At 37.1% G+C, this 13158-nt stretch overlaps 1 protein-coding gene across 1 annotated transcript; it reads left to right on the forward strand.

Moving 5' to 3' along the window:
* Positions 1-1753: 1753 nt before the first annotated feature.
* MAGOHB (mago homolog B, exon junction complex subunit) lies at positions 1754-9622 on the forward strand (the record flags this gene model as incomplete). The annotated part of the gene is made up of 5 exons (XM_084255504.1): positions 1754-2446; positions 5050-5108; positions 5762-5872; positions 8099-8181; positions 9523-9622. The coding sequence occupies exons 1-5, from the start codon at positions 2353-2355 to the stop codon at positions 9620-9622; spliced, it is 447 nt and encodes a 148-aa protein (XP_084111630.1). The 5' UTR covers positions 1754-2352.
* Positions 9623-13158: the final 3536 nt, after the last annotated feature.

Raw genomic sequence — 13158 nt, forward strand, 5'->3', positions numbered from 1 at the left:
GCTAATGTAACTATTTAAATATTCATCTAAATTCATGCAAATTAGATAATATTTACACATAAAACATTCAGAATATTTCCACATCTCTTGAAGAGTACAAAGCACCACTACTTCATCCCTTTGCCATTCTTACTGTGATACAAGACATAGACATTTTGGTATTTTTGGGAGTCTAAATTTATGAAGGATTAAGTAAATATATTTTCATATTTCATCTTAAAAATATGGTAGGGAGGATTAGCCTTAAGCTTAGAAGTCTCTTTAGGGGATAAAGACAGCAATTGGCTTACAGATAAAGATCTGAACATTGTGCATCCAAAGTTTTGTTGACACTGTCACAGTTGTGGTATCTTTAGCTTTGCTTAGGTAGGCATGAAGATGAGCAATGGTGAATGTGCCAAGATCTGAAGGAAATGCATTAGGACTCTAAAGATTTTGAATGAGGCTTCATACAAAAACTAAACCAAACCAAACAGATTACTGCTTGTATTTTTAAAGGTATGAAATACTGTGGCCAAGTTATTGTGAGTTATTTTTGAAGTACAGTAATCAACTTAACCCAGTTTGTGTGGAACTCTGCAGGTTTTAAACCTGACAGTCCCACATCCTGGGAAACTTTTCAATCCTGGGCAAACTGGAATAGCTAGTTACCCCAGTGGTAGACTTCTTACGTGTTTTTATAATGGCAGCATAGAGCAAGGGCTGAATAATTTTTATATCAATAGTTATGCATGTAACTGTTCATTTAGATTTCTGTACCGATAGATACACAGTTGCTAATGTAGACTCAACATAACCTAGCCCAGTCTACCAAAGTCCCTGTCATTTCACTTCTATGAACTTTATGTTCTACCTACTCTGAATTTGACTTGCCCAAATCATACATTTTCACACTGCCTTTGCTCGGGCTATTTTTTGCTTGAAATGCTTTTCCATCCATCCCAACACATGCTTAACTTATCCACAAGGTCCAATTCAAACAGCACATCTTATTACAAGCCTCCTCTGAAATTCCTTTTAATCAACATTGTCTATTCTCCAGTAAAGTAATTGCTTCCTTTTCTATACTATCAACACTAAAATAAATTCTTTCTTACAGGAATTGAGCCCTTGTATTAATATTTGTGTATATGTTTGCTATCTTTGCAAACTTGAGCCAAAGCAAAGAGTTCCATCTTTTTATTACTGGTGTCAACCATTTCTGGAATACAGAAAGTGCTTGTTAAAACACAAATTTCATAAATAACAAAGCTTATTTTACACACATTTTCTCATTTGATCTCAACAATTCTGCGAGCTTGGCAAAGTTCATGATAGTATATTCATTTGGTTGATACACAAGCTTAGAGAGAGTGATTCGACTAAGGTTAAGCAGAGAGAAGCATTGGGAATGAATCCCAGGTTTTCTGACTGCCACTCTTTCTACTAAATTCCATAGGTTTAAGGCCATTCAATAGACAGGATTGCTCTGTGTTAGTTAAAAAAAAGATGATCAATATTATTTGAAAAACAGACTGTGTAAAAGTTCACCTTATCCTCCTCATACTTGGTAACCGTCCCACACTGGAACATTCATTCATTGCCCTAATTTAATTTTATCTGATAAGAAGTATGGGGTAAACATTTAAGGCAAATTTCCAAAATTCTATAGGCCACTAAAGGTTAACCCTTACTGAATGAATGAAGCATCTTACAAGTTTTTTTTTTTTTTTTTTTTTAAAGGAATTCATTCATACCATGACTGTCAGGGATTTTCAGTTTCAAAATGCCATGCAAACTTGACCTCTTGTTTGATGTATTCTTTCTACTTCGACTCCTTTGCTATACGTTTCCAGCCTCTGCCTAACTCACAATCACGGGCCAAAGAAGAAAACCACATGTTAGGAATCTAGCTGGAAAGAAGGGTGGTATTCCAGTTCTATCCCTAATGCAGCGCTTCATTGTAACTCAACCACCAGTTACAGTGTTAAAAAAAAAAAAAACAAAAAAAACAAACCCACAAAAAACCAAAAAAAAAAAAAATCACACCCACTCCTTAGATATCGCGAGACTTAAAATCGCGATAGTAATAGCTACGGGCCAATCTTAGTTCTAAGCCCATAAACACGCTACTAGATTTCATTTTGCTGTGCTTTGCTACTATTGCATAATCCACTTAACTTTAAAAGTAATCGTTCCCGACCCTAGTAAAGTGAAGTTGGAGGGCCCCGCGACGCCATCTACTGGCTTCCCCCCCGCGCCCAGAGGCGACAGGGCGCGCGGCCAGTGACGCACTTACCCGGGCGACTGACGTCACTGCCGAGCGCCGGCGGCACGTTGGCCGGGCCTCCGCGGGCTTTTCCTGCGGTAAATATGGCTATGGCCAGTGATTTCTACCTGCGCTACTACGTAGGGCACAAGGGCAAGTTTGGACACGAGTTTCTGGAGTTCGAGTTTCGGCCAGACGGTGAGCGGAGCTGGAGCCACCTGCGCGCTGCTGGGGAAGGGGCGTGAGGCCGAGAGGCCGCTGAGGAGGCGGGGTGGGCTTGCAAGTGTATCGTGGTCCTGAGGCCCCTGCTTGAGCCGAAGTTACTAGAGGCCTAAGAATGTAGGAGTCGTAAATTGGTCTTATGAACCAAAGAGAATAAATCGGTGTAAATTAGTTCAGAAAAGCGAATCCTGCCAAGTACTGAAAAGTTAACCTGTAGTAAGCAGAATTCTAGAATTAGCGCACCAGAAGGGCCTTCCAGACCCTCCAGTTTATTGGTCAAATAGGTGAATATTTTAAAGAGCATCCCTACCAAGTTGTGGTCCAGTGAATGCTTAAAATCTCCCGGTCCATTATATTTATTCAGGGTATGCATATGAGGCAGCAGGTCTAAAAACTGTGAGCCTGTTTTGAAAGGGGAGGGGGCGGGTCTTCGACGTTTTGTAAAGTCAACAAAGTGATGTATTTTGGGTGCTTAAGTAAAGTTCAACTAAGGTGCATCAGCACAAAAGAGGGGTGTGGTTAGTTCTACACGGAGTCGTGGAGAACTTCCTAGAGAAGGTGACAGATGAATCTTGAAATGAAAGTCGTATTTTCGTGGCTTCTGAAGGAAAAAAGCAAACTGCTGAGAGTAGCATGGACAGAGTGTGACGTGACAGTGCCTCCTGTCCATGTGGTGTGGCAAATTCTGTCTTTTGACAGATTTGATACACTTTAGAGAGTCCTATTATATATTGAGCTCTTCCTGAAACTAGGACAGTCCAACTACGTTGACCTTTTCTGAATGCTAATTACATGCTAGGCAGCATGGAAATACAAAAATTTGAGGGCACAGTTATGAGTATGACTTTAAATTTACCACAAGGGACTGTCTCTCTCTCTCTCTCTCTCACTTTTTTTTTTTTTTTTTTTTTTTTTTTGTGGGACCCTCACTGGTGTCCGGGGATCGAACTAGCGCTGGAGAAGCTGCGGGCAGCCTCGCAACCCAGCACTCAACCGCTGCGCCACCAGGGGAGGCCCAAAGCACTTCTCTCTTTTTTTTTGTAAGGGGCTATGTTTTGATAGGCAACGGAGATGTGAAATTAAACATAGAGCTCTAGGGATATTAAATGCTGTGTCCATGCTGTAGGCAAAGTTTTGTGAGATCATGAAAGAAAAAGTAGGGGAGGGTCATATATTAGAAAAGAGATAGTGTCAGATATTTCAGGCAGAACACAAGGTAATTGTGATCCAGCACTTTTCAAAATCCTTAATCACCTTATTCTCCCTCATTTCCCCCAGGTCTCTTCTAAATTTAAGGAACCAGTTTACTTGACGTCTTCATCTGTTCTTTCCTATGTGGCATTGTTCCTCAGTGTCTTTGCAGTGAACAACTTTCTGCTTGCCCATCACCTTTGGTTTGTCACATAAATGAAGTAGTCTCATATTATGAGGGCAATTTCCTGCTGGAACACATTCTTAGCCTTTTATCTGCCATTACATCATTCCACATCCTTTTATCAATGACAGTGATTCCTAAGGGATTCCCCTCATTAGGGTAACCTGTCATTTTAGAGGATCAGGACCACATGACACCTGTACCTGAGCAACTGACTAGCCATGAAGAAAAGCATCAGGAAGTACAAAAGTCATGATGGATGAAAATTAAATATAGATTAGCTAACAAGGTGGCCAGTGTTTATTCAGAAGCAGTACATAGTTGGTGTGCTTTCTAGTCACAGTTCTAAAATATTACCATTGCTACGTTGTATACCTATATTCATTTGGAGGAAAATAATTAAAGGAACATTTGGGAGCAATGGGAAAGCATGAATGTTGGAAGAAGGTAGTTCTAGATCTGAATCTGCAACCCTAGACAAGTTACTTTTCTCATCTGTGAATAGGTGAAAGAATAAAAACTACGTTTCTGGTTGTTTTACAGATTAGATTAAATACTCTGGGTGAATCACTTTGTACCAATACGAACATATAACTTAAACTTTAAAAGAAATGTTCTGTTTTTGTATTCCCTGTTTACTTTATGATACAGTGTAAGAAAATGGGCTTTAAAAATGAACTTTCCAAGCCTCCCCGGTGGTGCAGCGGTTGAGCGCTGAGTTGCAAAGTTGCCCGCAGCCTCTGCAGCGCTGGTTCGATCCCCGGCTGTTCCCTGGCCACCAGAGGAGGGTCCCACATGGCGCGCAGAACTTCTGACTGTACCCAGTACTTGCATAAATAAATAAATAAATAAATAAATCATCAAATCCTTTAAAAAAATGACCTTCCCATTATATTGATTTATTGATGTATTGAAGGCGTGAAGTATTTACAAATTATATCACATTTAAAAATTACAGTGAAGGCACAGAATGTTAAAAAATTTGACTACAACTTACCAGCAAATATTTGAGTGTCCACATATCTAGCATTGATTGTATATTAAGTAGGAGGAAATACTAATAAAAGCATTAATATAAATTGGTCTTTACCTTCAACATTGCTTATGATGCCATTTCTTTTTTTCTTTTTAGTAGTTTTTGCTGTTATAGACTGAATTTTTTTCAATCTATATTTCAGAATAATTGATGTTTCTCACTCCACAGGAAAGCTTAGATATGCCAACAACAGCAATTATAAAAATGATGTCATGATCAGAAAAGAGGTAAGTTTTTCTGAATGTCTTAAGTTTTCACATTTAGCTCATTTTAGATATATGAAAGTATATCTAAGGCTGTTTTGCAAAGAAGCCAATTTATGATTGGAAAGGGATTCTAAGTTAGATTAGATATAATTGTAGCCTTTGAAATGTCAAAAGAAGAAATCTGAATACATTAAATTGTCCCTCATATGATCATATAATTTAATTCATTTTGTAACTTTGTCATTTTACACTGTTCACTAAAGCTAATTGATAATCATGATTTTAACACAATAAGTATTTTAAGTGAAAAGCTCAAAAGTTAAAAGAGAAAGTCCAGTGCACTGTGACATCTATGTATATTGGTCTCTGTTCTCTTAGACTTTGTGTTGTCCCTTTAACCTCTTGGAGATATTTGCGTTTATGTTACAAAGGCAGAATAAAGGATTTTAGAAGGGGGTAGTGATGTGAAGAGGGAAAATATATTTTAAAGGAAAGGTAAGACTGAAGAAAAATCATAAGGAGGAATGACTCCCACCTAAAAGTTTTGGAATCAGAATTAAATTTTTCTGTGATACTCTGTTTGAATATTCAAAGTTTGTTAACTATGTTTCATCATTACCTTCTGATTAGTGGGACAAAAAAGAGACTGAAATTTTTGTTGTAACTCTTTTTAGGCTTATGTACACAAGAGTGTAATGGAAGAACTGAAGAGAATTATTGATGACAGTGAAATTACAAAAGAAGATGATGCTTTATGGCCTCCCCCTGACAGGGTTGGCCGACAGGTTTCGTACTTAAAGATTCTTTGAAAGCATAAATATAATTGTTATACCTCTCCTTATTTATTTGGAATAAATCCTTAGGTTTTCCATTTACTAGGCACCTGGTAAATGTTATTTTATTTTAATCACCCTTTTGCCACTTCCTAGTAGTAAAGAAGTCAAGGTAGTTCTAAACTTAGACATCTTTCTGAGCAGCCTTCTTTGTAGCCTTCCCAGCAAAGTTAGGATGTTTTCATATGGTTATGAGTAGTTTGAATACTATGTTAACCATTTTATTTTATTTTATTATTTTTTTATTTTTTATTTTTTAAAAAAGATTTATTTATTTATACAAGCACTGGGTACAGTCAGTAGCGCGGGAGGGTGAGAGAATTCACCAAAGCCAGAGCGGGGAGCAGAGCAGGCAGAAGGACCGAAGTACACTGCTGAGGGGAGCAGAAGGCAGCAGGAGAGGTCTGCGTGCCATGTGGGACCCTCCTCTGGTGGCCAGGGAGCAGCCGGGGATTGAACCGGCTCTGCAGAAGCTGCGGGCAGCTTCTCAACCTAGCGCTCAACCACTGTGCACCAGGGAGGCCCTATGTTAACCATTTTAATGAGAAATAAGTACAAATATTTGTTAAATTTGCAGCAGGATTCTCATTGACTGTAAAATATAATTTCTCCAAATTTATAACTTCGAAAAGTCTTACTTTTATTTTTATTCCATACAGAGCATTTAATTGGTTTCTTTGTTCAAACTGATCATTGCCTTTGCTTTTCATATCCCCTTCAGAATATTGATGTTTCTCAAAGGGCTTCTGAAGAACTAATGAAGCCTAAGTAGACCTAATTCACTCTAAAGCCACTTTGACTTCCTAATTGAATTTTCAACTCTTGGAGAAATGAGATACGACCCCTGGTGGAAGAAACATTTAATTTCACTTTTGTGTGTTTCTGAGGACTGTACTTTTTTTTTTTATCACCTTTGATTAGAAGAAAATGTGGAGAAATCTAACATGCTGACACTATGTAGTAGTAACTTAACCTATTTAAAGAACCAGTATGTAGGAAACATTATTTAGCAAAGCAAAGGTAATAGTTAACAGTATTTTATACATTGTAAACACTTAACTTATATATTTTTATGCATATATAAATACTAAAAAACAAAAAATAGCAGCAAACTTATGCTTTCTTTTAGATTCAGAGGCCCCAGTATTTTTATCTACCCACTTGATGATGCTTTTGTATGTTTTGGTTAATTGGGGGGGATTAGGTGTGTTCCAGAAATTGTCTGTTGGATCTTTAAATCAAAGATTTTATGATTTTTTCAGAACCGTAATTAATTCTCCTTTATGTGTACATCATAAACTACTTAATAGGTCTTCTGATCAGAATTATTGCTAAGACTGTTTAATGGCCTCTGTTAATGTAATCTGAAAAAGAAATTACTGCAGACATAGCCTCTTCAGTATTGGTTTTAGATTTGCAGGTAAAGATCAAGAACGTTTATGCACTAACTGGGCACAGGAGGAACATTATGCTATGTTGTATTTGTTTTACTAATTGTTAATCTTAATCGTTTTGTGAAGTCAAAGAATAGTAGTCTTTCAGTCGTACAGTCCGGAATTCAAATGTCAGTACCATCATTTATTAGTGGTTATAAATACCAAAAAGTTTTTTAAACTATGTTTTATGATTCTTGGATTTCACACTTTTAAAATCAGGCTGATGTGTCTAGATGATAAGGGTACTTTTGGGATTTCAGAGAAAGTTTGTAAAAAACTCCTTGACAGCAAAACCTGACACACAGTAGATACCAAAGTGATGCTATTATTATGCATTTCATTTGTTTGTAAGCTTACTTATTTACAAGTCTGCAGAAAAGGGTAAATGTGTTTATTATATTAAAAATAGGTTTGTACCTACATTATTTGTACATTGTGCTTCAAAGTGATACCTTTAGTTTTTATAAACATTGTAAGAAGCATTTGTGTATAAATCTCAAGTATATCATTCATTTCATAATATCATCTTTAGAGATTGGTCTTAATACTGGGGGCTCTTGAGCAGTTGATGAGATTTTTATTTTGCAGACAGTTTATAGTCTAACATCAAATTTTTTTCATTTTACCCTCCTCTATAACTGCTATAATTTGTGGCTACAATTGACATCTTTTGGTAGCAAGAATACAGCTATCTCTGGGATGCATTTTTGTATTAACTACATTTCTCTTACCTTTTTTTCAGGAGCTTGAAATTGTAATTGGAGACGAACACATTTCTTTTACCACATCAAAAATAGGGTCTCTTATTGATGTAAATCAGTCAAAGTGAGTATGTTAAAGTGTTTTGACTAAATTGACCTATTAGAAAGGTTCATTTTGGAATATTGCCAATTTGATAGCATGTTTTCAATGGTATATCAATTTATTATATAGAAGTAATTCCAATTTTTTGTGCCATTAAATATTTGCTATCAAAGAAGTTAGCTGTACATTTTACTGATTGCCAAAAAAATTCTTAATCTGACAACTATGTAGAATGCTCAAATTTTATTATCTTTTTTTTTTTTTTTAAAGAGACCAGGATACTGTCACAAAATTTAAATAAAATCCACATTGGATTATATTAATTGGATTATATAGTGCTATATCCCATTATTCTTATCCTTGAGAAAGAAATGGAAAAAATACGCATGAGAGTTTTAAGTATGGTTTTAGCTACCAATATCTTAGTTCTATGACTATAACACTTCCCATTTGTCTTTGAAAAATCTGCTTCAGTATTTTCTTTGCAATTTGTTCTTTCAGAATGTCCTCATAGTGCTCTTTTTCCTATCACCCTAAATTGTAATAACTTACTTGTTTGCTTTATTGATTTGAATGTAAACTGCATGAGAACCTTGCTCAGTGCCTGGTACAGGTACTTTATATATTAGAGGAAAGAAGAAAGGAATGAATGTGTAATAACTATTAGACACAAAAGACTATGTTCATAAAGACAGAACAGATATTTTTAAACTAATTTATTTTCCCATAGTGAGGATATGGCATTCATACCTCACTGGCTTTGTAAATTGATGGTTTCTGGAAAGCAATTTGATAACATGCATCTAAAACTGTTAATATTTTTCATTCATCTTGGCCCTAGTTATTTCATTGATAAACATTTGTTCTGGGGAAATATTCTCAAATAATGAGAGGGCTTTATTATTCATGAGGATGTTCATTGAAGCCTTTTTTATAATTGGGGAAAAATTCAGTTTAATTTAACAAGGGGAAATTGTTAAAATAATTAAAAATTATTTGTGAATGTATTTTCAATATAATGGAAAAATTAATGTTAAAAAAGAAACAGGGAATGATTTTAATTGTGGAAAAAAATAGAGGCACACCAAAATATTCATAGTTATTCCATGGGCAGTGATGTTGTATTTATGAGTATTATCTTTTTCTTTAAATAGTTCAAATCTGAAATGAATGTTGAAAAAAATTCATATTATTTTCCCTATAGAAAAGATAGAGTTTGTAATTGAGTATGTCCATTTTAGTTATCAGCAGATCCTTCCTTTCTCCTGAATTCCTTTAACTTCATTGTTTTAGGAACTAGCTTGTGACCTTCTGTTGTTTAATTCTTGAACACAAAAATAATTTTTACCTTTTTAATTTTAGGGATCCTGAAGGCCTTCGAGTATTTTACTATTTGGTACAGGACCTGAAGTGTTTAGTTTTTAGCCTTATTGGATTACATTTCAAGATTAAACCCATCTAAATTATGTGTTTTTTGAAGTTGTTTTTATATTTAATTTTGGGATAGGTAAGGGAGGGCTTGTCATTTACAAGTATTGGGGTTTTTATCAATGTGAACACTTTTGTATGCAAACTGAAAATACATAAAAAGGCTTAATGGTTAACTTCACTTGGGTCCAAGTGGGTTGGAGAGTCCCCACATGCATTAAAGTCTGTAAATAAAAGCTGTCTTTTACTGAAATAAAAGATATTGAAGTCTGGTTGGAGAGTGTTTTATTTTACAGTAGGCTATGTTTTCGATTCACTTTAAAGGTAAAAAATTGTTCTAGTAGATACATTCTATGGCATAAACTCTTTCAGGTAGAAATATTGAATATATAGCCCACTTTCTGTTCATGAAAGTCAATTGTAGATCTTCCTTTATTTTTTCCAGAACTTAATGGGATTTAATGTTTTGGTGCTTATAGAAGGTATTTATAGAAGGCTTCGAAGTTTTTACATTTGTCAAACCCCACAGAGATTGTTTACATTTAAGTATTTTGGTATAAGCAGTGACATCCTAAAAGCTCACTAGTAAAGTCAGTATCCTAAGTTGGATTATCTGTTACTATGTCCTTATTTCACAATATATTTATTTTTTGTGTCTGTGAGAACTAAACAGGTTTTCAGCTTTACAAATTGTTTAAAATTTAGACTTAAATATATACATATATATGGTGTGCGTATTGTATATACTGCATAGATGTTATTTTTTTTAACTTCTAATGAACACAGGTCCCATCCTTCTTTCCCAGTTCCCAGTTTTCTTTTCTTTTTTTTTTTTTTAAAGATTTCTTTTTATTTATTTATACAAGCACTGGGTACAGTCAGAAGCGCAGGAGGGTGAGAGAATTCACCAGAGCCAGAGCAGGGAGCAGAGCAGGCAGACTGAAGTACACTGCTGAGGGGAGCAGCGGGCGGCAGAAGAGGTCTGCACGCCATGTGGGACCCTCCTCCAGTGGCTGGGGAGCAGCCGGGGATCGAACTGGCACTGCAGAGGCTGCGGGCAGCTTCGCAACCCAGCACTCAACCACTGCGCCACTGGGGAGACCCCCCAGTTCCCAGTTTTCTTATGAAAAATTTCAAACATAGAAAACTGTCGAAAGAATTGTAAAATGAACACCCATAGTCTATCTAGGGGCTATAATGTTTTTTTTAAACTGTAATAAGCCTGTTGTAATAAATCATGTCCTATTGATTTTTCTCACTTAAGAATAGAATAATGTAATTGGTGCCAACTGGCCACCTTTTTTAAGTGCTGTTTAACTTTGATTAAATTTAGATAGCCACATGTGGCTTGGACTATCCTGTGGACAGTGTCACTCTAGAGCGTGGCTTGGTAGCCTATGTGCCCTGAGTGCTTGCTGGTCCTTTATGCTGCTTAAAGATGCATGGTCCTTTATGCTGCTTAAAGATGCAAGGTTTGCGGTGGAAAGCCATCTCATCGCCATGGTGCAAGAGTATACTGTCATCGCCTTCAGGTCTGTTAATATAAAATAGTCTTTTCAGGATGTAGACTGGGATATAGAGTAGAAACTCAAGTTCTAAGTCTCTTGGCCTTAGATGTCACCTTTTAGGAGAAAGGGAGAAACAATTGCTCTTTGAACTTTCTGTTGCCTATAATTTTTGGTTGCTCCTGAAAATAATCTTTATTCTTTGGCCCCCATGGAAAAAGGTGATTCATTCAAGACTGAGCAAGTTTGGGAAAAAGAGTTACAGGTTAAGAAGTCTTTAATAACTTTTTGTTCCCATTCTTGAACTGCTCTCAAGTGTTGATTTACTTATGTGCTGTCCCTACTATCTAGTTTTCTTACATTCAAATCAAGGTTGGAAAGTAGGCTATTGGGATAAATATTTTACATTGCCCCTGGTTTTCATATAACTTGTTTGAATTGGCTCTTAACTTGATTGTAAGCTACTGGTGGACAGTGATCATTAAAAGTTAAAGTTCAGGGCCTCCCTGGTGGTGCAAGTGGTTAAGTACCGCATTATGAAGCAGTCCATAGCCTCTGCAGCACAAGTTCGATCCCAGGCCGGCCAGGAAGCGCCCCACATGGCGCAGAAGACCAGACCTCTCTTGTCTCGCCCGCTGCTCCCTTCAACAGTGCATTTCTGTCAATCTGCCTGTTCTGTTCCCCACTCTGTCTTTGGTGAGTCCTCTCAACTCCCATATCTCTGGCCTGTACCCCAGCTCTTATATGCATAAATAAATAAATCTTAAAAAAGTTCCTCCCCAGTGGCGCAGCTGTTGAGCGCTGGGTTGCGAAGCTGCCCGCAGCCTCTGCGGCGCCGGTTCGATCCCCGGCTGCTCCCCGGCCACCAGCGGAGGGTCCCACATGGCGCGCAGACCTCTCCTGCCGCCCGCTGCTCCCCTCAGCAGTGTACTTCGGTCCTTCTGCTTGCTCTGCTCCCCACTCTGGCTCTGGTGAATTCTCTCACCTTCTGACTGTACCCAGTGCTTGTATGTATGTATGTATAAATCAATCAATCAATCAATAAATAAATCTTTAAAAAAAAAAAAAGTTCAGCTCTAGTTTTATGTGAAAATAGATTTTTATAGCACTTAGGTCAGCAAATATACATTCCCCACTGCTTCCCCATTACAACAAAGAGTTCTCTTGGCATTAATCAAATTCACTTTTCAGGTGTTGGTTGTGTGCACTTTCTTCTTTCCCCTTCATGGAATATATTACTTTTCAACCCCCATCAATCTTCCTTGTGTAGTGGGTGCTTTGTAAATTTGTTTTTTTTAAAAAAAGATTTATTTATGCATGCAAGAACTGGGGTACAGGCCAGAGGTGGGGGGGGGCATGAGAGGATTCACCAGAGACAGAGCAGGGAATAGAACAGGGGGGTTGACTGAAATACACTGCTGAGGGGAGCAGTGGGTGAGAAAGGAGAGGTCTGCTGCACCGTGTGGGTCACCTCCTTGGCTGGGGATCCAACTCGTGCTGCAGTGGCTGCAGGTTGCTTCATAGTGCATGTCTTAACCCCATGTCTTAACCCCTTGGCACAACCTGGGAGGCCTGCTTTGTAAATTTGTTGAACTGGTTGTCTTTGTATTTACTGCCTTCAGAAGATTTGTTTTTCTAACTTAGTCTGAGGTAGAAGAGATTTCTTTCTTTCCCTTTGGAAATCTTTCAGTAATCATGAATTTTGCATATGCACATACTCTTACCATAGCATCACATACTTGAACACAGTGGGGAAGAATGTTTTTTGGGTGTGGCCCATCTGTGGTCCTATTTCTCCTGTACAGTCTGAGTGGAGCACTTTGATTTTGTTCAATCAAAATGACAAATACAACATGGTAAAGAGGGCTTGTGAGAATGGGGTTGATGTGCTAGGCTCTACCATTCTGTTTTATTTATGTTTTTATTTTGGGTTTTTAGGTTTTACACCTTTGCTGCTTGTAGTTAAGAGTGCAGGCAGATATTTCATTAGTATCAGACTGAATATTTATATGGACATTTTTGATATGAATATGAATGATAGCTGAGATTATTTTGTATAACTTAC

Source organism: Talpa europaea (genome assembly GCF_964194135.1).
Source record: "Talpa europaea genome assembly, chromosome: 15".
Lineage (NCBI taxonomy): Eukaryota > Metazoa > Chordata > Mammalia > Eulipotyphla > Talpidae > Talpa > Talpa europaea.